This window comes from Delphinus delphis, chromosome 20, assembly GCF_949987515.2.
Source record: "Delphinus delphis chromosome 20, mDelDel1.2, whole genome shotgun sequence".
NCBI lineage: Eukaryota > Metazoa > Chordata > Mammalia > Artiodactyla > Delphinidae > Delphinus > Delphinus delphis.
Genome location: NC_082702.1, coordinates 41,404,664 through 41,430,059, shown reverse-complemented (window position 1 = coordinate 41,430,059; position 25,396 = coordinate 41,404,664). Strand labels below are relative to the sequence as shown.

The 25,396-nt window shown below is 43.3% G+C and overlaps 2 protein-coding genes across 9 annotated transcripts in view; both read right to left on the bottom strand.

The window, feature by feature from the left end:
• CDH3 (cadherin 3) overlaps positions 1–1,811 on the bottom strand; it is a 114,284-nt gene extending 112,473 nt beyond the window's left edge. Inside the window, exon 1 of the mRNA XM_059999837.1 lies at positions 1,792–1,811. The gene's annotated coding sequence lies outside the window, so the exon portion shown is untranslated. The remainder of the gene's footprint in view (positions 1–1,791) is intronic.
• ZFP90 (ZFP90 zinc finger protein) lies at positions 1,658–24,334 on the bottom strand. 8 transcript variants are annotated; one of them, XR_011246313.1, is made up of 7 exons: positions 23,668–24,145; positions 23,276–23,342; positions 11,144–11,270; positions 10,709–10,804; positions 7,044–7,250; positions 2,944–3,011; positions 1,658–1,859 (listed from the first exon to the last, which is right to left on the bottom strand). XR_011246313.1 is itself a non-coding variant. In XM_069540190.1 (5 exons), the coding sequence occupies exons 2-5, from the start codon at positions 23,306–23,308 to the stop codon at positions 5,605–5,607; spliced, it is 1,902 nt and encodes a 633-aa protein (XP_069396291.1). In that variant the 5' UTR covers positions 23,309–23,342; positions 24,168–24,334; the 3' UTR covers positions 4,086–5,604. The 8 variants fall into 8 exon arrangements, 7 of the variants coding, with proteins under 7 accessions (XP_069396291.1, XP_069396287.1, XP_069396288.1 ...); XM_069540190.1 differs by lacking the exons at positions 1,658–1,859; positions 2,944–3,011; positions 23,668–24,145 and adding an exon at positions 24,168–24,334 and having other exon boundaries at positions 4,086–7,250; XM_069540186.1 differs by lacking the exons at positions 1,658–1,859; positions 2,944–3,011 and having other exon boundaries at positions 4,086–7,250.
• Between the last annotated feature and the right edge of the window lie 1,062 nt (positions 24,335–25,396).

The window sequence follows — 25,396 nt, the reverse complement described above, 5'->3', positions numbered from 1 at the left end:
TTAGCCACGTGGAGTCCATCAGTGATCCTCTGACAAAAGCAGAAACAAAGACCTAATTGGAGGGGGTGCAAGAGAGACTGGAAGGAGAGGAATTGGAGACAATGAGTATTAGACACCTCTATTGAGGAATATTCCTATTAAGTAGGGAATGAAGTGGCAGGTGGAGGGGGATGCAGTGTGTGTGTGTGTGTGTGTGTGTGTGTGTGTGTGTGTGTGTGTGTGTGTGTGTGTGTGTGTGTGTGTGTGTGTAATATTTGAATATATTTACAAATATAGATTTAAGATGAGAAAAATCACGTTATTATGCTGATAGGAAAAATTCAGTAGACAAGAAAAAAAAGATGCAGGAAAGAGGACAACTGTAGGAATGATGTTCTAGTTTATGAACAGGATCTAATACACCAGAGAGAAGCTGGTCTTAGATAAGAGAACAAAGTGTCAACCACAGTAGCAGGAAAGAAAGGAAGAGCACAGGGACAAGATGCACGTAGGTGAGTAGTTACCTTCTGGTTGCTTTTATTTTCCTGTTACCTAAGAAACAAGGTCACCAGCTGAGTAAGGACTGGGATGAAGTGCTGGAGGTTGAGAAGACAGAAGCTATACAACAGTACCTTAGGAGACTGGGACAACGACTGGACTAGGGAAACAAATGCCTGAGGTTAGCAGTCAGGGATTTAAAGTGGGACTAGTCACTGTGGCTCTGTTTCCTGCAGCCACATTTAGCTGCATGGGTACAGGAGTGGAATAGACGAGTTAGAATGTTTTTTTGTTTCCAGATGCTCTGGTTCCTTTACTGAAGTACTGTATTATATTAAGAATATGCCACGGTTTATTAACCCATTCACTTACTGTCAGACATTTATGTTGTGTCCATATATTTACTATTTCAAACACTGCTGCAATAATCATCCTTGTACATGTCTTTGTGCTCACATGGGAGTACTTCTACTCTACCACATAGATCTAGAAGTGGAATCAATGGGTCATCAAGTGTGCTTAACTTCAATTTTACTGGATATTACCAAATTACTCCCCCAAATGATTATACTAATTAACCCTCTCACTAGCAGTGTATAAAAGTTCTCATTTTCCCCCTGCCAGACTTCTAACTAAATTTTTTGCCAGCCTAATGGATATGAAATAGTATCTCACTGTTTTGCAGTATTCTGATTTCAAGATTGAACATCTTTTCATTCTGAAAAACTAGCCTTCTTTCTCTATCAACACATCTCCACTATACTGCTAACAAGACTATATTAAGTACCTATTGTGTGCCTGGCATTGTGATAATCAAGGGAACAAAAAATGTTAGCAAAATAGATGTGGACTCTGCCTTCCTGGCACTCACAATCTACTGTAGGGTGGGGAGAAAACAAAAAATTGTGGTAAGGTGAAGGACATTAACAATAATCCATGAAAATTTAAAAGGAGACCAATTTAGCCAGGCAGTCATTAAAACCTTCCCTGATGTGACATTTGCATTTTTAACAGGTAGGAATTAACTATTTCAGTATTTATAAAAGCCCACTGCAGCTATAAAGAACCAAGCATCACCAGCATCAATATGCCTAATAACTGCAGAATTGTTTTATTATCCATGCTGGCACAGAGAAGTGCTAGACGCTCTGGCAGACATAGTGCCTACCTTGGGGCCCTTCCCCACATACACCCAGGCACCAGGAGTAGGACACTGGTTTTCTCTTGTTTCCCTTTTGCAATTTTGAAGCTATTACTCCTGCACTATTGTAACTAGTTTATTCTTGCATGAATCTCACACCTGGTTATACTTACCTATACATGCTGACCCAGTAATCCCATTTTGGATATTTATCTCACTCTGGATATTTTAAGAAAAAATTCTATAGAAAAAAAAAGTGGGGGTGCTTAAAAAGGTGAAAGTATTCAATGTCATTATAAAACCAATGCCCCAAACTATCCAAATATTATTGCAACAGTAGGGAGTTTGTTAATGGGATCATGAGACTGTGTAGCAACATGAAAAATATTTGTAAGAAAGTTTTTTATTTAAGTATGAGACAAGATTTTATCTACAGTCTAGGCAAATGCAAATAACTTATATATTAAAGTGTGAGGGTGTGGGTGAATCTGGGGGATTTAATTTACTGAAACAGTCAAGAAAAACATTCCAAGGCCCTTCATCATTTTGCTTCCACTTGGTCTCCCATCTAACCTATCACCATATCCCTTCATCCATTCACCCCCAAACGACACTGTGTTACATGCATCTCTTTGAACATAGCATGGCTCTGGAGACATGAAATTTAGAGGTTAAGAGCTCTGCCTTTGCAGCCAGGCAGTTCTGGGTTCCAAGTCTGAATCTGCCATGGGCAGTACTTTACTTCTCTGGGTTTTTCTCCCCATTATAAAACAAAGATATAATACATGCATTAAGTTTCTTTAATGCAAGCAACAGAAATATAAGAAAGGGGGACTCATTCAACTGATAGTGGGGAGCCCACTGAATCCCAGAAGAGCTTCAGAAATTGAGCCCAGTCCAAGGACCTCAGGAATGAGAAATGAGAACACCATCATGGCGGCTGCATCCTCTCCTGCTACAACAGACCTCCCCACTCTGGTAAGGAATCAGGCTCCAGGCAACTTTAGGCCTTCACCTTACCAGCCTAGCAACCTCAAATTAAAGTATCCTTGCTAAGTCTATTTTGAAAAAATTCTGTCAAAGGACTCTGATTGGCTCAATTGTTCCTGGAACTATCATTGAGCCCCAGGATGTCCTGACTTGTGTTCCTGTGGTCAGTACAGCAGGGATTGTTACAAGAGGAAGAGTGGGGAAAAAGTTGGGCAAAGACAAGACACCACAAGACCTATTAGGGAACCTGTAAGGATTAAATGAAATGATGGCTATATAGTACTTAGCACAATGTCTTTCAAGTAGTAAGCAATCAATAAATGCTATTAACTCACCTGGCTGTGATGAGTTTAGCAGTTAATCCCTCTTCCTTGATGCACCACTCTTTAATCTTAGCCAAGTTCTGAAAATGGAAAAAGACAAACTGACTCCCATTCAACTAAGAAGGCTATTTATTGAAATAATACAACAATGTTACAAGGATGTATTTCATATGGCCTAGATGCTGGGTGTTCATTAAGTGCATGGTGCATGGTTGCTGGGACTAGAGAATCCTCTGCTCAATCAGCCATACATACATCCTGGGCGCCCTCCCTGCCAATGATGATATGCTGAGATTCAGAGACTGGTTGGATCTAGGCCAGGCTGCACACACAAACCAGTGGTCTCCTTTAGGTCTTCTGGAACTAAGTCTTTATAAACTTCCACAACAGCTGCGTAGCACTCAACTGGTTACAATTCATGCCATTCTTGCAAACAGTCCACTATGGGGATCCCCAAACAATCAACAGAAAAATGAGTTCCCGATAGGCATCCTAGCCAATCAGTAGAGGAGGTTCCGAGTAGAATTGCCCATTGTCAAACTATGTATCAGACAACACAGGCACGGTCTTGGCATTGTGGCGTATGCTAAGCGTGGAACATCATAAACAAGGTATTTTTGAATGGTTAAAGTCTCGGAAGGGCAGATCTGCTATAGAGCATCCCATCTTGCTCCACATACGACAAACTCACTGGGCTGGACTTCCCACATTTCAGGCCCCAGGCACATTTTTCCAGCAGAGAATTACAAAGGATGTTTGGGAGCTGCCTCATGTTGTCCAGAATGAGACAAAAATGATGGATCCTCCCACCTAGCATGCAAAGAAGCCAGTAGGAAAGGTTCACCATCAACACCACCCCATATCACTCCTCCCCAGGATTCATCATTAGGGCAGGAACATTTGCTTATCTTGGGGGGAACAGAGGCTCTTTCATGAAAAGGGTCAATTTCTACAGTTGCTTCCAAATTTCTCTGCACTACTGGTGCCAATGAACGAACAAAGATTCTGGAAATTCCTTTAGAATAAGCCATGGGAGGCTTTAGGGGATATTAAGGATTAGAGTGGGCTATTGAAGCTTACCTCACGCTTTACTGATGGAAAGTCACCACGGAGCCATAAAAGTTAATTTTTTAATGGTGAAAATTTCCTTGGCACACAAAATGACCCACTACATGATGATTGCCTAAACTGATTTAAAGGCAAATTTTATGGCAATGGATAATTGGATTTATACTTCTCTACAGTAAAATTAATTTGAGGAATTTTTTTTTTTTTTTGCGGTACACGGGCCTCTCACTGCTGTGGCCTCTCCCGTCGCAGAGCACAGGCTCCGGACGCACAGGCTCAGCAGCCATGGCTCATGGGCCCAGCCGCTCCGCGGCATGTGGGATCTTCCTGGACCGGGGCACAGAACCCGTGTCTCCTGCATCGGCAGGCGGACTCTCAACCACTGCGCCACCAGGGAAGCCCAGTTTGGGGAACTTTTTTTCTCTTAGTTCTGTGTTGTTTTCCCATTGATCAAATCAATACAGGAAGCTTGGGGCAGTGCTTTTTCATGGGACGATCACGAAAAGCACAGTAGGAAGACTTATTAATTCTATGAAACTGACATACCTTAGCTGAAGTATGATATTTGGAAAAGAAAAAAAGTCATTAGTAGTTCAACTATTTACAATTTCTGTTAACATTTTGGTTTGTAAGCTTCCAACAAGCTGCTTTAAATAAGTGTGTGACAAATTTGCATATGTCTTGTTGCCTCTTATGCTTTTATGAATTCCCAAAGTATTCAACTCCTGAGCGTTCATTAAATATTTGTGCATCTGATTTATTTTAAAACTTATTTTAAAGCCCTGAATTCCAAAATATCTTTTCAGTGGCAAGACTATGAGGCCAAAGATCCAGGAGACCTGCATTTTCCACCCAGCTTTGCAGCTATAAACTGTTATCATGCTGTGCAACCACTTCACATCTTTGGCTTTCAGTTTCTTCATCTGTACAATGAAGCGGTTGGACCAGCTGATCTAATTCTTTGAATGGTGAATTCCTGGAGGTGAAACTGGTTTCCATGGTAAATTTAACGTAAGAGCTGCAGTTGAATGCAGCTGTCAAGCAATTTAAAAATGAGTTTTGGTAACTACCATGGGAGTTTTATTTATTTTTTTAAAAAGCTGTAAACAGTGAGAGTTACAAGTTAAATTGTTGAAAGTTGGTGATCTCCTGCAAACATATATTCAAAAAATTTACAAAGTCCAATATATAGGCATACCATTTCTAACAGGCTATATGTTTGTAGTTGTTTTTACACACGTCTGTAATCAGATCTGAGAATGTGGCTTTTATTTATTCTTTTCCTTTTTTTTTTTTTTTTCTCTTATTTGGCTGCACCACATGGCATGCAGGATCTTCACCGACTAGGGATCGAACCTGTGCTCCTGCAGTTGGAAGTGTGGAGTCTTATAACCACTGGACCACCAGGGAAGTCCCAGAGAATGTGGCTTTTATTAAAAAAAACACTGTCTACTAGCACAGAGCTTTCTCCACACACAATGTGCACACATACACACACACAATTCATTACATTCTCAAGCTTTCTCTCCAGTAAGAATCCTCTGATACTGAATAAGAACAATATTTTAGCTAAAGCTTTTGGCACATTCCCTAATGTCAAGGTTCCTAGAGTTTATTTCGTGTATGAATTCTCTGATGTTTAGTAAGAGCTGAGCTTCGACTGAAGTTTTTCCCACATTCCTTACAAGCGTAGGGTTTTTCTCCAGTATGGATTCTCTGATGATCATGCAGATTAGTTTTCTTTCGGAAAGCTCGCCCACATTCATTACATTCATAGGGTTTTTCTCCGGTATGAGTTCTCTCATGCTGAATGAGAGATGAACTCTGACTGAAGGCTTTACCACAGTCGATACATTCATAGGGTTTCTCTCCAGTGTGGGTTCTCTCATGTTGAGTCAGGGATGAGCGTCGACTGAAGGCTTCTCCACATTCATTACATTCATAGGGTTTTTCTCCAGTATGAATTCTGTGATGCTCTATGAAACTCGTACTCCTTTTGAAAGCTTTCCCACATACATTACATTGATAGGGTTTCTCGCCAGGGTGAGAAATAGATTGTTGACTAAAGGCCTGCTCACAATCATAGGGGTTTTCTCTAGTGTGGATCCTCTGATGGTCAGAGAAGTCTGTAATGTGACTGAAGTCTTCCCCACAGTCATTGCAATGATAGGATTTCACTTCAGTGAGAGTGTTTTCATCTTGAGTAAGAGATGAGCTCTTGAAATCTATGCTGTAGTTACTGCTTTGGTAAGGTTTGCCTCTCTTATGAATCCTCATATGTTTATAAAGGGAAGGGCTCTGACCAAAAGCCCTCCCACATATGCTACATTCAAAAGGTTTCTCTCCTGTGTGAGTCCTCTCATGCTGGACAAGGGAAGAACACCGACTAAAGGCTTTCCCACATTCCTTACATTGGAAGGGTTTCTCTCCACTATGTGTGACCTCGTGCTGAGTGAGGGATGTGCCATGCCTAAATGACCTACCACACAAATTACATCGATATGGTTTCTCTCCAGTGTGAATTCTCTGGTGTTGAACAAGGGAGGAGCTGCGCTGGAAGGCTTTCCCACAGAGACTACACTGATAGGGTTTCTCTCCAGTATGAGCATTCTCATGCTGACCAAGGGATGAGCTATGCCTGAAGGCCTTCCCACACACATTACATTCAAAGGGTTTCTCCCCAGTGTGAATTCTCTGATGCTCAGTAAGTTGTGTCTTCCAGAGGAAGGTTTTCCCACAGTCAGTACATTCATGGTGTTTCTTTCCAGGATAAATTCCCTGATCTGTACCGTTGGGGAAAGTTCCATCTCCTTTATGAGTTTTCTCATGTTTAGTCAGTGATGACCTATGAATAAAGGCTTTTCTACATTTATTACATTTATAAGGTTTCTTTTTTGCAAGGATATTATTCTGACTGAGTAAGTCTGAATTATGTCCCAAATTGCTCCCAAGTGTATCACATTCATTAGACCTTGGAGGAATGTTCAGTTGTGTAACCAGGTCTGTGTTCAATCTAGAATTTTCAACAAATTTATTTTGCTCACAAGCTTCCTCTGGTGTGATTATTTTCTTCTGGGTGGATGCATCTGGCCCCAAATGTCTCTTCCAGTTTTCCTTGTGCCTCTCTAACTGGCCATTAACATCCCAAGTGTCTTCTAACATGGTACATGAGGGATCATCTGTGCTAAGGGATACTTCAGATATGCTCTGCTGCAGATTTGAAGATTTGGCTTCAGGCCTGGTCCTCCAGTCTGAAAGAAATCCAAAGTGCAAAAGTTCCCTATTCACTCCTGTTAAAACAAACTGCTACAGGAATGAGGAAGTGAAAGAGATATGTTATACATCACTCTGTTTTGAAATTAGTCCTGTAGCTTCAGGAGAAGACCCAAAATGGAGAAAGGAAGAGTGGAGAGAGGTGACAATGCAGACTGCAGATCCAGAGAGAAGAATAAGTCCAGAATGAGGAAGCCCATGTAGGAGGGCTTGTTAGGGAGTAGGGAACAGGTGAGCAAGAGAGAGTTAGGCACAGATACAAATGGAATAGGATCATGGTCTGTCTTGCAGAGTCCTATCTGCTATCCATGCCTCCCGTCCATTTTACAAACTGCCACGGAATCTATCTTCCTAATACATTCATTTCATAATTTCTTTAAAGTCACCTCTGAGGCTTCAGATCTTCAAACCCTGCAGAGAAAATCTGCAGCCAGTGATCTAACTGAAATGATTCTTTGACATAACCCGAGATCAAGGGCTATACTTCCCAAAGAGAAAAAAAAGTACTATTTCAGGAGGCAAATCATCCTTGCCCTTACACACGGAGCTGTGATTTTAGTCTATTTGAGTTCTGATTCTACATTAATCACCTCTCTTAACCAAAAACAATTTATTTTAATCTGCCTAAAAAACCGATCTCTAAACCTCTGTTTAACCTCAGAATACTAATAGCAGAAAATTAATTAATGCCTAGGTTCTAAGAAAGGTAACCTTTTAAAAACTAAGGGGAGGGAGGTTTCTGGAATGATGGAGATGTTCCATATCAAAAGAAGTTTTGGTTGGATGGGAGAATGCACTTGTCAAAATCAAATGGATGGTACATATATAAGAGGTATATATTTCACTGTATATAATATTTTCTAAAAAAAAAGAACTATGAACAAATATTGAACTCTAGCCAATGATATACATGCTGAAGCATGTAGGGGTGAAATGTACTCATGTCTGCAACTCACTAGGAAATGCATCAAAGGTAAGACAGATTAATAGACAGACAGACAAAGAGATATGACGAAGTGATAAAGCAAATATAACAACATGTTAACAACTATAGCACCATGGTGGTAGGTATATGGTGTTCACTGTATAATTTTTTCAACTTCTCAAATATTTGAAAATTTGCATAATAAAATATTAGGAGGGGAAAAAAAAACCCAGTAACTAAGGAGCCCTAAACTCCCAAATTCCTTACCCTGGAACAAGACTCAATTCTAAATTTCTGAGGACAGAGAATGCTTTGTACTCCTTTTAGAATCCTTCTCAGTGGGACATTCAAGAAATGTTTGTTGGAATGAATGAATGAGAAAGTTCTCTCCCAGCAAGATTCCATAACAATCAATCAAGTAATTTTCTGACTGCTTTCTACATGCTCTGCAATACAAATAGAAAATATTTAGAAATATAATAAATAGACTCTCCAGGAGCTTAAAATCTAAGAATAAAAACAAGACTCAATCTTTTGATGACTTAATAAAAAACCCATCAGATAGCACGTATTAAATCTGAATTTGTGTGGTAGAGATGATATAAATGGTATTTGTGATCAAGGAAGAAACAAATAAATACATTAGCATATATTAAGTTTTATGGATTAGACAGACCTTGAACTTAAAGAATAGATGGTTTTGGATAGGCACGAAGTATTATCTAATGAGGGAAACTATATGCTACTTACAGAGAACATCAAGAAAAAGTTTAAACTAGGTGGAACTTTTTTTAGCAGGAATAGAAAGATAATACTGGAAGGGATGATGGGGACATTTAAATCAAGGGAGTTTCTGCTTCCTATAATGAGGTACAGGGAGTAATAGCAAAGTTCTTTCAGAGGTGGCTGGTTTAGGAAGATAAAGCATTAAAATCCAATATGGTCCATGAAGTGATGAATAGATAAACAAAATGTGATATATCCATACAATAAAATATTACTCAGCAATACAAAGGAATGAAGTTCTAATACATGCTACAACATGAATGAACCTTGAAACATTATGCTAAGTGAAAGAAGCCAGTCACAAAGGGCTACATATTATGATTCCATATATAGAAAATATCCAGAATAGGCAAATCCATAGAGATAAAAAGTAGATTAATGGTTGCCAGGAGCTGGGAGGTACGGGGAATGTAAAGTGACTGCTAGTGGGTATAAGATTTCTTATTGGGGTGTTGAACATGTACTGCTTAGATAGTGGTGATGGCTGCACAACTCTGTACATATCCAAAACAACCACTGAAATGTACACTTTAAAAGGGTGAATTTTATGGTATGTGAATTATATCTCAATAAAAGTATGATTTAAAAAATCCAGTATGGATTACAAAAAGATAAAATTCAGTGAGCAATTTCAACTGGGAATTATAATAATCTAAGTCTGGGGTTTGGTTTAGGATGTCACCAGTCCAAGTTAAAAGGGAGGAAAACCTAAGATACTTCTCAAAGGAGGAAAATAACTTGGGTTGAAAGAAAAAGACTAGACTGACTATGGTGTCTGGCCTGAGGGACTGGAATCCTGGTAATTTCTAACGGGCAAGGGGAGAAATGGATAATGGGCAATGTAGCAAAATGTGCTGACTGGAGATGCAAGATGATTAATCTAGATCTTACACCTCTAATAAGAACGTTGTGGGACTTACAAGTGGAGGGGTCCTGTGAGAAGAAAATAAAAGTGACCAGGGTACAAGTAAGGATGATTCTGAGTCTACAGCACACAATAAAGAGCTGCAACTACCAGAAGGCAGGCACCCTTTTATAGGGAGGTAATATAGAAAGAAAGGAGAGGAAGCCGGAAGGCAGGCTCCTTAAGGTAGATTCACTAAGAGGGAAAAGCAAGAAAAGCCAAAGACCCAAAGCCAAGAAGCATTGAATGAGGGGAAACCAGGAGAGGATGATACTCTAGGAACTGTGGAGGGAGGAAATGGACAGGAGTGCAGGACGGAAGGAGGATGGTGTTGCTCGCCAGACAGGTGGTACAGGAGTGCAGTCAGGGAAAGAAGTCTGGAGGGAGGGAGAATCAAGGTTATGGGTATTTCCTGCAAGTCTGGGGCATTCGACAGTGAAAGCAGCAAGAAAAAACAAGGAGGAGATATGGAAGTTCAATTAATGTCTGAATGAGTAAGAAAAGAGATCTCTAAATAATGAAGGGGTACTGAGGACACCAAAGGAGAAAATAATCCAGAAGTAGGGATATAGGATAGGGACAGATGGTATTCTGAGTGTAGGACAAAGGGCTACTTTCAGAAAGGAAAAAGAGGTACCTTTTCTTCCAAGACCTACCAGCAGCAAGACACCCTAATGGAGAAGGGAGACATACAGGTAGGTGTCATCCAGATGGTCCAACCTCTTCTACAGGTCTAGGCGCTCCCAAGGCAGCAATCTGAAGGTGCTTCCCTCTCCCTCAGCTGTGCCATTGTCCTACATGCTTGATTCTCCCTCATTTACCTGGACAGAAAGGTCTTTGGATTTCTCCCTCTGCTATCCATGGCTCTTCTCCTTGCTCCAATTTGAAGATCACCTCTGGCTTGGAAACTTGATATCCTGCTCATGGGTAAATACACAAGATTTGGTTGTTTGTGCAAGTAGACAAAGAACCCTCTACAAGTCAGTATTAGGCCTTGATCCTCAGGAACTCTGAAGGGAAAAAATGGTGCAACTTGAGGAGTCATGCAATCAAATGGCCTATTTCCAGTTCTGCAAAAGAAAGACCTTTTACCTAAAGAGCAGGCTCAGAAACCCATAAAGCTGGGTCCCAGCAAGATGAACAAGCTCTAACCCTGTACACTCTGCTCACAGTCACCCAAACTATGAGTCCCACAACCTTAGCAACTGAGAAAGGAAAGACCCACCAATACATAGACAATGAGATGTGGTCCTTACCAAGAGAAACCAAGTGGCTATAGTTCTCCAGCATCACATCCCTGTACAAGCGCCTCTGAGCGGGATCCATGTGGTGCCATTCTTCCTGGGTGAAGTTCACAGCCACATCTTTAAATGTCACCGATTCCTGTAGGAACACATTCCTGCTCAAGTAGGGATCAACCCCACAAATGTTCCCATGGCAAAACTGGGAACCTACTGTAGGGTCTATCACAAATGGTGATCACACGTGTGATATCCTGAGGGGGCAATGTTGGGTTAAATATACTAGTTGTTACACAATTTTATAGAGAATCTAATATGGCAGGCAGGAAAGTCATGAGGGGCAATGTGTCCCGCAATCCTGTAAGTCTAGTTTTCTTCTTGTTCCCTTCAAAGCCAAGCCTTTCCTATACAATCACCAATTCCTCACTGCCCATTACAAAACCCAAATACAGCAGGGAATAAAAAGTGACAGCCCTCCTTCACCCCCATCACCAATCCCACACAAACTCCCTACAAATAACCATTGTTAACAGTTTGGTGTATACACTTAACAGTCCCTTTCCATGTTTCACACACACACAGTCTTGTTTTGTGAAATATCATATAAATTGTTCTACATCCTGCTTTTCACATTTAGCTATGTATCTTGGAAGTCTTTCCTTAGTGCTATGTATAATTTCACCTTATTTCTTTGAATTGCTTCATAGCACCGCAGAGTACAGCTGTACCATAAGACACCCATTGCCTAAAACCCATAGCACCCCACTGTACTAGGAACAAGATTCAAACTCCCCCATCACTCACTGGGCTCTGGCCATGCTGACCTTGCCCTGAATATATCAAGCCTGTTCCCACCCTGGGCCTTGGAATCGCGACATGGTTGACAATCAGTCAACCTAAACCACGTTTAGCTCTCAGGTCCAGGATCGCCGCCTCAGAAAAGGTGTCTTAGCACCTCCTTCTAATTTACTATGCATCATATTACCATGCTTAATTTTTCTCCTAAAACAGGTATTGCTCACTGTCCAAATTCCTGCCACCTGAACTCAGGAACCAAATAGATTCAGATGAAAAAGGACACTTGTACTTCTAATCGTTATCTGAGATTTGTTAGCTTTTCTGTCTCCCCAATTGCAAGTCCCGTGAGAATAAGGACTTTACCTATCTTATTCACAGCTATATGCCCCCAGTGCCTAGACCGATGCCCAGCACATAGTGGATGCTTAGAAAAACTTGGTGAATGAATAAATGGACCAGTTCTTTTTTTTTTTGCGGTACGCGGGCCTCTCACTGTTGTGGCCTCTCCCGTTGCGGAGCACAGGCTCCGGACGCGCAGGCTCAGCGGCCATGGCTCACAGGCCTAGCCGCTCCGCGGCATGTGGGATCTTCCCGGACCAGGGCACGAACCTGTGTCCCCTGCATTGGCAGGCGGACTCTCAACCACTGCGCCACCAGGGAAGCCCGACCAGTTCTTATTATTAGATATTTGGATTAGTTCCAATATTTTGCTATTACAAACATTACTGCAATACACACTCTTTGTGCAAATATATTAGAATTCCTGTAGGCTAGCTAGCTAGAATTGGAATTTCTAGGTCAAAGATTTTTTCATGCTTTACTCCACTCCAATCACTTCTTCCTCAACACTCACTGAAATTGGCTAAGGACTCTCGTGCCTCTGAATAGTCAGTTCTGATGCTCACAGGTTGATTTCTGTCTTGCCTCACCAGGCCTTGTTAAGCCATGGGACACCTGTCACTATGCCCAACTTGAAATATCTCCTTTGGTCCTGGTTAGATTTCTACCTCAAGAAGTACATAATAAAGTATGTAAAGACAATCAGCATGAAAAGACACTGAAAGCAGAGCCATGAGTTCACTGGAGCAGTGAGGGAAAGTTACGTGAAGGTTTCTACCTTATTCCATGCCCTCCTCCCATGTGCTTAGCTATAGCTGAATTGGACTTCTGTTTCCTGGAAGATATATTTCTCTCTCCACCATCCCATCCGTCTTTCCCTTGCTAATTCCATACTTCAGGTGTAGGTTAGCAGATCTTCAGTGAGGTTTTCTGATCCCCCAATGGAGGGTCAATCCCCATATCATGTGCTTTAAGCCACGTTGCGCATCCACAATTGAAATAGACCTAATAATCTACTTAATGCTTGTTTTCCTAGTTAGATGGTGAGCATCGTGAGAGCAGGGACTCTACTTTTCCTTTTTTTTAAACTCTAGAATACCAACGTCTAGAAAGTATCTGACCCAACACTAAATATCTGTTTCCTGACTGAGTTGAGCCTTAAGGAGATAGCTGAGATCTGAATTTTAGAGAAAAGGAGAGTGGCCCCATCTCCTACTGGGTGAGGTGCATGATTGCATCCGTACACAACAGTGCCTCCTCCATATCACATTTCTGCTCAACACTGCGGCTGTGTCCCCACAAGAACAGAGAAGGGTTGAAACGTGGCAGATTTTTCTGACAGAGGTCAGGGATCTGACTGTGCCAGGTAAGATGATACTAGATGCTAAAAAAAAAGACACTAGATATTTACTAGGCACCTGGCTTTACCATATGCACCATGGCAGAATAAAAATGCAAAAGAAAAACACTGCAGTCCTTGAATAGGTTTCAGTTTATTTTAAAATGTGTTGTTTATTAGAGCACGATATGAGACAATACATAGTAAAGTGGGTGCTACCAGCGTTCTGGGCAGGGAAAACTGGGTACAGGAGAGAAGCTTCAAGGTAGGCTATGCACTGGGCCTTAAGAGGTAAGTACCATTAGGACGGGAGAAAAAAGAGTGGGAATCCAGCCCAGGGACTGAGAAGTTAGAGAAGGGAGGCTGGATTTGGGATGCACATGGCTAACAGAGAAAAGGTTTGGACCAAAGCAGACATTTTAAGTTAGGCTGTGAGAAGTAACACCTTTCCACTCCTACTCTGTCCTCTAAACTTACAGCCCCTTTGGTTTAGGAACACAGAGTTGGCAGCCAATCTCGATTCCTTTGCTTCACTGGTTCCCTGTATTTAACACATGGCCTCCTGACTTTATTCTGCTTCCCCAAATAGGGTGAACTAATGTTAAAGAATGTGCTAACCAGTAAACAAATGTCTAGTCCAGGCCACTCATTTCTTGCCCTGGCAGGACAAGTAACTTCTGTTCTACTACTCACGGTTCCACCAACTCTTTCCTGTGTACTATAAGAATCACTTCTCTAAAACAAATTTGATCATGCATACAAACCTTTAATTTCTTCCCACTTTTCCCTATTCTTACTGCCCTCACCCTAGTCCATGCCACCATCACCTCTTACCTGGACCACTGCTACTATCTCCTACCTTGTCTCTCCTTTTCCACTCATGCCCCACCCCTCCCAAGTCTGTCTTCCGTATAACTACTAGACTCATCTTGTTAAAACCTTTCAGAGCAAGTCATTCCTTTGCTTAAAAGCCTCCAATGGCATCCCCCCCCCCGCAAAAAAAAGCCTCCAATGGCATCCCAATTCATCCCAAGTAAAAGCCAAGGTCTCGATAGTAGCTACACAGCCCTTCACAATCTGGCCCCCCACTATCTCCCTGACTTCATCTTGAACCTCATCCCCAACCTACTGCTCTCTTACCTTTACTCACCCTGCCCTCCTTACAACTCCTGGAACGTACCACACATGCTTCTGCCTTGAGGTCTTCACTCTGCCTGTTCCTTGACTTGGAAGCCTCTTCCTGCAGATACGCATGTGGCTCCCCACTCACTTCCTTCCGCTTTTTGTTCAAACGTCACCTCACCAGAGCCAACATCCTTGACCACGCTATATAAAACAGTGCCCCCCCTCCCGCAACCTTGCACTGTCACTCTCTGTTCTTTTCCTTTTTCATAGTCCTTACACCTGACTTGTCGTATTTTATTTGTTTACAGTCTGCATCCCACAGCAGAATGTAAATTCCAGGAGAGTAGGAATATTACCTATTTTCTTTATGGCTGAATCTCCATTGGCTACAAGAGGCTGGGCACATAGTGGGGGCTCCATAAATATTTAATAAATTTTCCTTGAGATTAAAAACTAGACTCCTTAGTGTGAGCTTCTGAGCTCTTCCAACCTAGTCCTCACCTTATTTCTGCAGCCTCAGCTCTGGCTTCTCTTCCCCTTGTACACCATGATTCAGTGTGCAGAACACTTACACCTCCTTGAAAAAAAAGATCTCTCTTCTGCAAGTGCTGCTTCAAAATGTTCGGCCTTCCCTCCTCTGCCTGCTAACACTCTCCCACCAAGACTCAGTCAAGTTCTCTCCTCAGGGGCTCCATTTCTACCTCCAGGTCTAGGCTAACCCCCGCCCCCCAGCTCCCCTCCCTAGGCCTCTCTTCAGTACAGCTCATAAGACACTACCTTATGGCAACTGTTACCTATTGTTCACTGTGCTTCTAGAGGGTCAAGACCTTGTCTCAGGTGCCTTCGAATCTCCACTGGCCAGAACCATTTTGGTACATAATGGACAGTCAGTGGTCTGCAAGATTAAATAGGTAAAATGTACTCTGAGATCCTTGGTGTGAGTTAGCCACTCTGAATCAAATCAACTTTAGGGCATCCAATGCAGGTCACACCTCAGACTATAATAAAATGATCCAGTGATGTCTTGTAAACACTGCTTACCCTTCTTCCAGATTTAACTGGACCTCATAATCAACACCTTTTAAAAACTAACAAGAAGTATTAAATGTTCCCCTTCCTCATGCTGACATAAAGAGGACCTTGGCCAAATGATGGAGCCCAAAGCAAAGAACTGGAAACAGCACATACTAAGTTAAGAAGTTAAGTGTGTAATATCCTTGGGCAAATCACAGACCTCCTGGAGATCCAATTTTCTCATCTGTAACATGGATTCCCTGAACTGAAGAAATAAGAGTTTTAAGAGCAGAAGGGTGAAAGAGTACATCCAGAAAGGACATGTCCAACTATAAAAAGACATGCTCCTGCAACTCTAGCATATACCATCCCTGCAGGAGAAATCCCCTAAAACTATAACTCAGGAAACTGTAGTTTTGCGACTTTGCAAAGCTCAAAACCAGAGCCTGGAAGCTAATGAGTAAAAATAATCTAGTTATTTAAATCACATATTTTTAAACACTGTATGTATACTACATGTAACATTTTTATTTATTAATTTAACTATTGTATATAATATTTAATTTTTATGTTATATACAATTATAGTAATATAAAAACTACCCCCCTCTAAGACCAAGTTACTTTAACCAGTTAGAATACATTAAATTTACTGGGATACAGTGTGGCATTTTCACTCAAGTACTCGGTGCTCTATGATACTGGACAGTAACAGTTTGGTAAGCTGAGGGTTAACAGCATCCCTAACAAGTGCGTACAGAGAGAAGTAACATGATTACTGTTAACCTTCACACACATACACAGATGCCCTACTGACGCTAATGGCATCACCATCTACAGTATCCCAACTGGAAACCTGGACCTTACCCTTGACTCTTCATTTTTCCTTTATGCCGTAGAATCACCAACAGCCTCAAAAATGTCTCCTACATTCAGTCCCTTCCCTTCACCTTTCAAACCCAGCTTAAATCCTCCCTTGCCAACAATGCCATTGGGCCAGGCAATGGCCTAATGGTCTAGATCTATGTTGTCTAATATGGTAGCCACTTGCCACATGTGAATACTGAGCTCTAGTAATGTGGCTAGTCCAAATTAGGACGTGCAGTTAAGTATAAAACACTGGATTTCAAAGACTTAGTACCAAAAATAAAATAAAACATCTCATTAATAATTTTAAAATATTTATTCATGTAGAAATGATAAGATTTTGGCTATATGAGGTTAAATAGTATGCATTACTAAAATTAACTTCCCCTGTTTCTTTCTACATTGTGGCTACTAGAAAATTTAAAATTATCCATGTAGCTTATGCTTGTTTTGGACGACACTGTTCTAGGTTGTTCCAGATCTCCACCTCAGGCCATTCTCTTTGCCCAGGACTCTTTGCCCTGATTACATCATTCTCTTCCATGTTTCCTTGCCTTTGTACATCCTATTCTGACCATCATGTACTTTCTTCCCTCAGCTCTACAGGATAAATTCCAAGTCATCCTTCTAGAACCAGTTCAATGGTCCCTTCCCTTCTGAAGCTTTTCCAGATCCCTGCCACCTTTAGTATTTGGTCCACATCTCAATTTCAGAACTATAGCTATATTTTCATGTTTTTCTCCCTCAACAATTTCTCAAACTCCTTTTCATTTCAGTATTTCCAAAACTAAGCATGTTGGAATTTTCCACAATCACAGGGGCAATTTGGAAAAACTGGCCATGCATGAAGGGCCCTACCAGGCAACATTTAAAAGTTCCTTACATGATTCATTATAAAAAAGCAACAACTAACATTTATTGAGCATTCACCGCAGGGCACGCACCCCCTCGCTAAATTTTCTCACTGAAGCCTTACTGCCACCCCACAGGAAGCAAGTACCTTCTCCTGACTGGTTCTGAAGTGTGACCCTGGTTAAGAATACCACCCGGCACAGAGCAGGCATTCTAAAAATGTCTGCTGAGTGAATGAATAGAGTCTGGGTAATTCTTACCAAAGGAAAATGAGGAGTCATTTTGAGGATTAAAAAAAAATTACAGATTAGTGAATTCTATTCTTGGATTATAAATAGTAGGGGCAAATGGCAAAACGATGGCATTAACAGCCAAATCTAAAAGCTGGCTCCTCTTAAATACTGGCTGAACAAAAAAACCTCTGACAAATATACTAAAAGAAGAAATAAAAAAAAAATCAATTTAAAAATAATGGGAGGGACTTCCCTGGTGGCACAGTGGTTAAGAATCCACCTGCCAATGCAAGGGACACGGGTTCGATCCCTGGTCCGGGAAGATCCCACATGCTGCAGAGCAACTAAGTCCGTGTGCCACAACTACTGAAGCCTGTACACCTAGAGCCTGCGCTCTGCAACAAGAAAAGCCACCACAGTGAGAAGCCCGCACAATGCAACGAAGAGTAACCCCCGCTCACCACAACTAGAGAAAGCCCGCAAACAGCGACGAAGACCCAACACAGCCAAAAATAAATAAATAAATAATAAATTAAAAAATAATGATAAAATTAAAATTAAATTAAAATTAAAATAAGGGGATAAACCAGTAAAATACCCAGCAGTGTGTTAAGAAATGTGAAAGATCTTAGTGAAGTGGATAATTTTTAAATCCTAAATCACCAATGTTGACCCAAAAAAGGAGAGAAAATAATTGAGGAAGAAACAGAGAAAACTGTTCCCAAGTCATCCTCTTTATAAAAATCCTGGATCGAAATGTTTTATAGGCAAATTCTTTCAAAAGACAGAAAAAGATGAAAAGCAATCTGAATGTTTCTACAAATTAATGATAAGCATGCCATCAAAACCTGCCAAAGATCTCTCTCGTAAAAAAAAATTTTTTTTTAATTATCTGTTGTAACCAATGGGATTTTATCCCAGTATTATTTGTAATAGCAGAAACTTCAGAAGCAACCTAAATGTCCTCTGAGAAATGGTTAAATAAATTTTAGTATATCATACAAAGCAGTATAATACAACCATAAAAGTGATTTAAAAGAACAAAAGAAAAATCCTCATAAAAATGAGATGAAATTTAAAATGTTGTAATTGAGGGGACTTCCCTGGTGGTCCAGAGGTTAAGAGTTTGCCTTCCAATGCAGGGGACCCAGGTTCGATCCCTGGTTGGGGAACTAAGATCCCACATGCCATGGGGCAAATAAGTCCGCGTGCCACAACTACTGAGCCCACGTGCCACAACTACTGAAGCCCACACTCTACAGCCCGTGAGTCACAACTGCTGAGCCCACATGCCACAACTTCTGAAGCCCATGTGCCTGGAGCCCATGCTCTACAACAGGAGAAGCCACTGCAAGGAGAAGGCCACACACTGCAACAAAGGGTGGCCCCCGCTTGCTGCAACTAGAGAAGGCCCTGTTTCATTCAATTGCTTTATCAGAAAATTAGCATCACTGCAACTGGAAAAATTACATTTTTGCTATGTGACGAGCAGAAAATGCAGAAAGTATAAAATCACTGCCTGGGGTTAAGTGGTTATTAATGTTCGCTCATGTGACACCCACTTACTGTGTGTGTACTCTGGAGCAAAGGATGAAAGGAGTCAGGTGGCCCTTCTCTAGAAAAACAGAAAGCCCCAGTACGAGACGGATGGGTAAGCACACCACTCCATATGACATGAGACACTACTATGACAAGTGTACATAGGTGCTACAGGAATGCACAAGAGAGGCACTTGACCTTACCCAAGGGAAGGAGGGTCTGAGCTGAAGCTTAAAGACCAGCACCAGTCAGCTCAGGAAGGTTAAGAAAGGGGACCTCCGTGTGGAGGGAGCTTGAATATCCCTGGCCACAAACATCCTGACCTGGTTCAGCAAGTGGCTTGGTTTCCCTGGAGCATCTCATCTGAGTTTGTGACCTGAGCCAGCTTTTGCTGGGTCTGTTCAATTCTGATGACCGAACCACAGAGCTCTCTTGGGATCTGAAGTCAATAGAGACCAGGGCCTGGTCCCTGTGCATTTCCTCCCCTTCAAGATAGAACACCAAGAAACTTGGTCTCCATAAGCAGCTTTTTCTTATAAAACTTTCCCCATTTCTTACTTTTCTGGTGGCTTCAACTTTAAGAATGGTTAAAAAAAAAAAAAAAAAAAAAAGAATGGTAAACACCTTTTCAAAATCCTAACTAAGGGCTTCCCTGGTGGCGCAGTGGTTGAGGGTCTGCCTGCTAATGCAGGGGACACAGGTTCGAGCCCTGGTCTGGGAGGATCCCACATGCCGCGGAGCAACTGGGCCCGTGAGCCACAGCTACTGAGCCTGCGCGTCTGGAGCCTGTGCTCCACAACAGGAGAGGCCATGATGGTGAGAGGCCCGCGCACTGCGATGAGGAGTGGCCCCCGCTTGCTACAGCTGGAGAAAGCCCTCGCACAGAAATGAAGACCCAACACAGCAAAAATAAATATAAATAAATTAATAAACTCCTACCCCCAACATCTTCTTAAAAAAAAAAATCCTAACTAAAAACATAGTACACATATAACAAAAAAAAGAATGCACAGTTGTTTACACAGCTATAGTTACTAACAATCCATAGAACCCAAGGATTTGGGGGGTATTCCGCCCGGCCCATCTCTGCTCCCATTCCCCTCCCAATCTCTGCTCCCATTCCCCTCCCACTGTGAGACCACTTTAGGTATTCGTTAGCTAAGCCCTGGGAGAAGGTCTCAACCACAGGAGTCCCAACTTTCAAACTCTTGCTCCTGCACATCATTCACAGCCATCTGTAAAACTAAGAAACTGTACAGTTCCCTGCTCAAAATCATTGGCTCAAGCTACAATAGCCTCCTTGCAGCTCCTTGAATACACCAGACACACATCCCACTGTTCCCTCTACCCAGAACACTCTCCCTCAGACCTGAATGTTAACTCCCACACTTCTTTCAAGTCTGCTCAGATGGTATCATCTCAATAAGGATAAGGCTTACCCTGACCACCCTATTTAAATTGCACTCCTTGGACTTCCCTCGTGGCCCAGTGGTTAAGAATACGCCTGCCAATGCAGGGAACATGGGTTCGATCCCTGGTCCAGGAAGATCCCACATGCTGTGGAGCAACAAAGCCCGTGCACCACAACTACTGAGCCCGTGTGCTGCAACTACTGAAGCCCACGTACCCTAGAGCCCAGGCGCCGCAACTACGAAAGCCCGCATGCCTAGAGCCCATGCTCCACAACAAGAGAAGCCACTGCAATGAGAAGCCCGTGCACCGCAATGAAGAGTAACCCCCGCTTGCCACAACTACAGAAAGCCTGCATGCAGCCACGAAGACCCAACGCAGCAGACATAAATGATGAATAAATAAATAAATAAATAGCACTCCTACCACAAGCGCCCAGTTCCCTACTCAATCCCCCTTATCCTTCTCTACCTTTTATCTTTTTTTTTTTTTTTTTTTGCGTTACACGGGCCTCTCACGTCGCGGAGCACAGGCTCCAGACGCGCAGACTCACCAGCCATGGCCCACGGGCCTAGCCGCTCCGCGGCATGTGGGATCTTCCCCGATCGGGGCACGAACCCGTGTCCCCTGCATCAGCAGGCGGACTCTCAACCACTGCGCCACCAGGGAAGTCCTACCTTTTATCTTTTTTCTAGGGTACTGATGCCTTCTAGGATATCATACAATTTCCTTACTTACTTGCCTCTTCCTTCTAAGATGTAAGCTCCAAGAGAGCAAAGACCATTATAAATTTTGTCCACTAATGTATACCAACCACCTAGAAAAGTGTCTTAACACTTCATAGGGGTTCAATGACTATCTGCTGAATGAATGTATGAATGAATGAATGGATTACCAAGGCCAAAGAGAAAAAAGTCCAAACGCCCTTGTATTCTCATCTACGCAGTGCCTGCAGCCCACACCCACTGTCACACAGGACAATGGTTTCGGATATAGGCCCCTCATCTTCTTGCCTCCCAACCCCTGACCCACAGTCAATCAGCTCTACCCCCACACCCTTCATTTTCACCGGCTCAGACCCTGCCCCTATTCAAAGGTGAAATCTCCACTGACTCTTCCCACAGGCAGAATTTCCTCTCCCTTCTGCACTCACAGCAGTCCCTGGATCTCTGCAGCAACACTTGACACCACCTTTCTGGTGCTATACTTCTGCATGAGGTTGTCCTCCCCCACTAAATTAACTTCCTGGATAAGTAGTCACATGACTCAACTGCTCATCTTTTGCATTCCTCTGAGGGCCAGGCTCAGCGAAGGGGAACCACTGACAAAGGGAAATTTCTGCCTGAAAAGCCCCATTTGTAGGGCCAGTGTTCTGTTCTGTCCTGTCCTCCATCCCCAGTCATCATCTGCAGCCTAAGTCAGGTAACCCAAGTGAACACCGTCAGGCCATTCCATGAGAATATAACTGAGTGCTTTTGGGAACACAGCTTTAAAAGTGAAGTTTAAAGAGGTCCCTAAAGTTCACTGTTCAGAACACAGATTCATTTTCACATCAAAAGGCAACTCCCACCCCCACGCTGCGGAAATGATCAACACCTCTATGAGGTGTTAAGTGAGTTAAGTCATCTGAATTCTCAAAACCTACTGAGGAAACACTTTATACGGAAAGGTGCTGATGACCGTGATTTGCTCTGGCTCTCCTCAAACAAAACAACTGTTTTGTTCTAGTACTGTTACTTGTCTTACTCCTTAAAGCTCACCCCTGTAAAACAAAAACATATAACAAGAAGTAAAAAAATATAAAGGCATTATATGCTGTGTTTAATTTACTGTGAACTGCTTTTAAAGAACATTGGTATTTTTACCTGATTTGTCTCACACCCTAGCAACTAGAATCTGTGATTTTTCCTTAATTGTAAAGAGTGTGGATTAAAATACCATCTGAACTTTGTTATATTTTCACAGATAAGAGTCTGTAAATCAATGGGTAAGCTCAGAGTTGTAATGCTTCTAGAAAATGCCTCCTGTCTCACAAGAATAAATGGGTTCACAAATCAGCGTTATGTTAATTAAGTTGAAGGCCGGACATCTGGGGACGTGCATTATTATACCTCTGTTAAAGCAGAAAAAAACATGTAAAGCTACGGGACACGTCCTCCCTTGTTGTTTTCCTCCTTGCCCGGGAAGAGCCCATCTCCAGGCTCTTCCTAGGCAAGTCCAGACCAGGCTTTTTTGGTCCCTTAAGGTCTCTCTATGGCCCCTGGGTCACAAGCTAGGGCTCCTCTCTCCTTCACTCACAGTCACTTTCCCCTCTACAGTTTTCTATTCTGTCACCCGACCCTCTAGATTCCTAACGGACAGAGTTCAAGGAATTGGCTTGGCCCTCAGGATTCTCAACACTGACACTTCCTAATACATCCACTCTTAACTCCTCCCACAAGACCACCCCGCCCTGGTCCCCCTCCTCCCCACCGGCCCTCCTTTGGGGAAGCCCTTTCCCCCCAGCTCTGGACACCTTGGTTTTGCAAGGCTAGGAGGCTCCGAGGGGGCAAGCAAGCCAGAAAGGAAGGTCGCTCAAGCAGTGAACAATGACTACTCCAAATACGCCCCGGGGTAGGAACGGGCTGCTCACCTGCGGCCTGGCCGTCGGAGGCCTTGGGGCCATTCCTGCGTCGCCGGGCCCGGCTCCTAGACAGGGTCTGGGGAGAGAGGAGAGGGCCCACTCAGCCAGCTGTAACTGCCAACCAGCCCGCGCCCCGCCAGGCCCGGCCCGCCTCCGCCCCGCAGCCACTTCTCCAGGGTGGAGAGGTGGGGCGGTGCGCGGGCCCTGGCTGGGCCTGCCTCCCCCAAACTAAACGCTCGCCGCCTCCTAGACACCCTCCTCCGGCCACGCCCAGTCCCACCCGCAGGATGGTGGGCGCGGCCGAACGCACACGCGCAAAGCCCGTGGGAGGTGCCGCCCCAACCCGCGCACTCGGAATCACCGCCTCCTGGGGACTACGGATTTCGAGACCTCAGGCCCACCCAAGGCTCGGGCCGGCTCCTCCAGTCCCCGGTGCCGGTTCAGTCCTCTGCAACTCTGAAGTCCGAGGGGCGGCCTTCGCCGCACCTGGGCCGGACAATGGCTGCAGCGGCGGGGCAAAGCCGGAAGTGCGCCTGCGCATGCGGAGCCTTTCTCCCGTAACCGCCGGGCCGCGGCGGGCGCGCGAGTACACTTCCCAGCGGCCACCGCGCATGGGTCCCACGGAGGCTGCCTGGTAGGACGCTTCGCTTTCCGAGGCGCCCCAGTGGGGACCGCTATCCGGGCCCAACGGGTCGGAGGGTGGGGCTTGAGTACTCCTGCGTCCGCTTATTCCAGTAACAGTCACTGAGCGTCTTCTCTGTGCCAGGGGCGTGTTGCTAGGGGCGGGATACTGCGGTAGATCGGGCAGGAAAGATCCTGCTTTCTGGGAGCGAGTATGCACTCCTGTAGACGAGGCTGACAAAAAAAACCGTAAACATATCAACAAGATAATTTCACGTACTGACTTCAGCTGTAGGAATAAGACAGTGAAGGGAGTGGGGCAACGTTGCCTCTTCTATGCCGTCTTCATCCGTGGGTCACTACCAAAGGTTTGGACACTGACTCCCCAGACCATATAGAATATTACGGCCAAGATACTTGATGAAATAGTTGATACTACAGAAAGAAAAAAACAAAAAACCTTCAGATGAATCCGTAGCCTCCCGAACAGTATTCAAAAGCAAACTGTGCCACTGCCATGTTATTTCATTACTTGGTATCCTATTGCTCAGGATTTTGTACTTGGGGAAATAAATAAATGATGGAAAATTTCAACTCAAAGAATTAGATTTATATAATTATGGGGGGTTTTTTTTTGTTGTTTTTTTTTGCGGTACGCGGGCCTCTCACGGTCGTGGTCTCTCCCGTTACAGAGCACAGGCTCCGGACACGCAGGCTCAGCGGCCATGGCTCACGGGCCCAGCCGGTCCGTGGCATGTGGGATCTTCCCGGACCGGGGCACGAACCTGCGTCCCCTGCATTGGCAGGCGGACTCTCAACCACTGCGCCACCAGGGAAGCTCTATAACTACGTTTCATATATCTCAAATAGTCTAAAAACTTCCTAGACTTACACTTGATTTTTTAACATTAGAGTATCACATATTCACATGGTAGAAAATGATTGCAAGTAAATGTTCTTTTTGTTACATGCTTTATCAAAAGGATGGACATTAAAAAAAAATGCTTTCCACCACTGCCGCCTGAATATGATGCTGTGGAACAAACAGAAGGCATCATTCAGAAATATGAATGAGTGGTCTAAGGAGGCCTCTCTGAAGCAGGAACTCAGTAGACTGAGACCTAATGAGGCAACTGCTGGAACATGAGGGAGAAAAGAATTCCAGGCTGAAGGAACTGAGGGTGCCAAAGCCCCGCGGTGGAAACAAACGATGTGTTTTAGAAACTGATGCCTAATGTAGCTGTAGCAGAGTGAGGGGGAGGGAGAGTAAGTGACATAGAGGTAGGACAGGTAGGCTGGGGTTTGATGGAGCAAAGGTTTTTAGAGGCTGTGATAAGGAGTGTGGATTTTACTTTGTGATGGGAACCACTGGGTTAGCAGGAGCAATTGGTCATTTACTACTATGAGGGAATAAGAGAAAATTTCCCTGTTGTCCCAGAATTGGAAACCAGAACTCAGAGCTGAGATTAAATTCTTCTGCGTTCAAAAGAGAGACAAAATGGCGTTTTT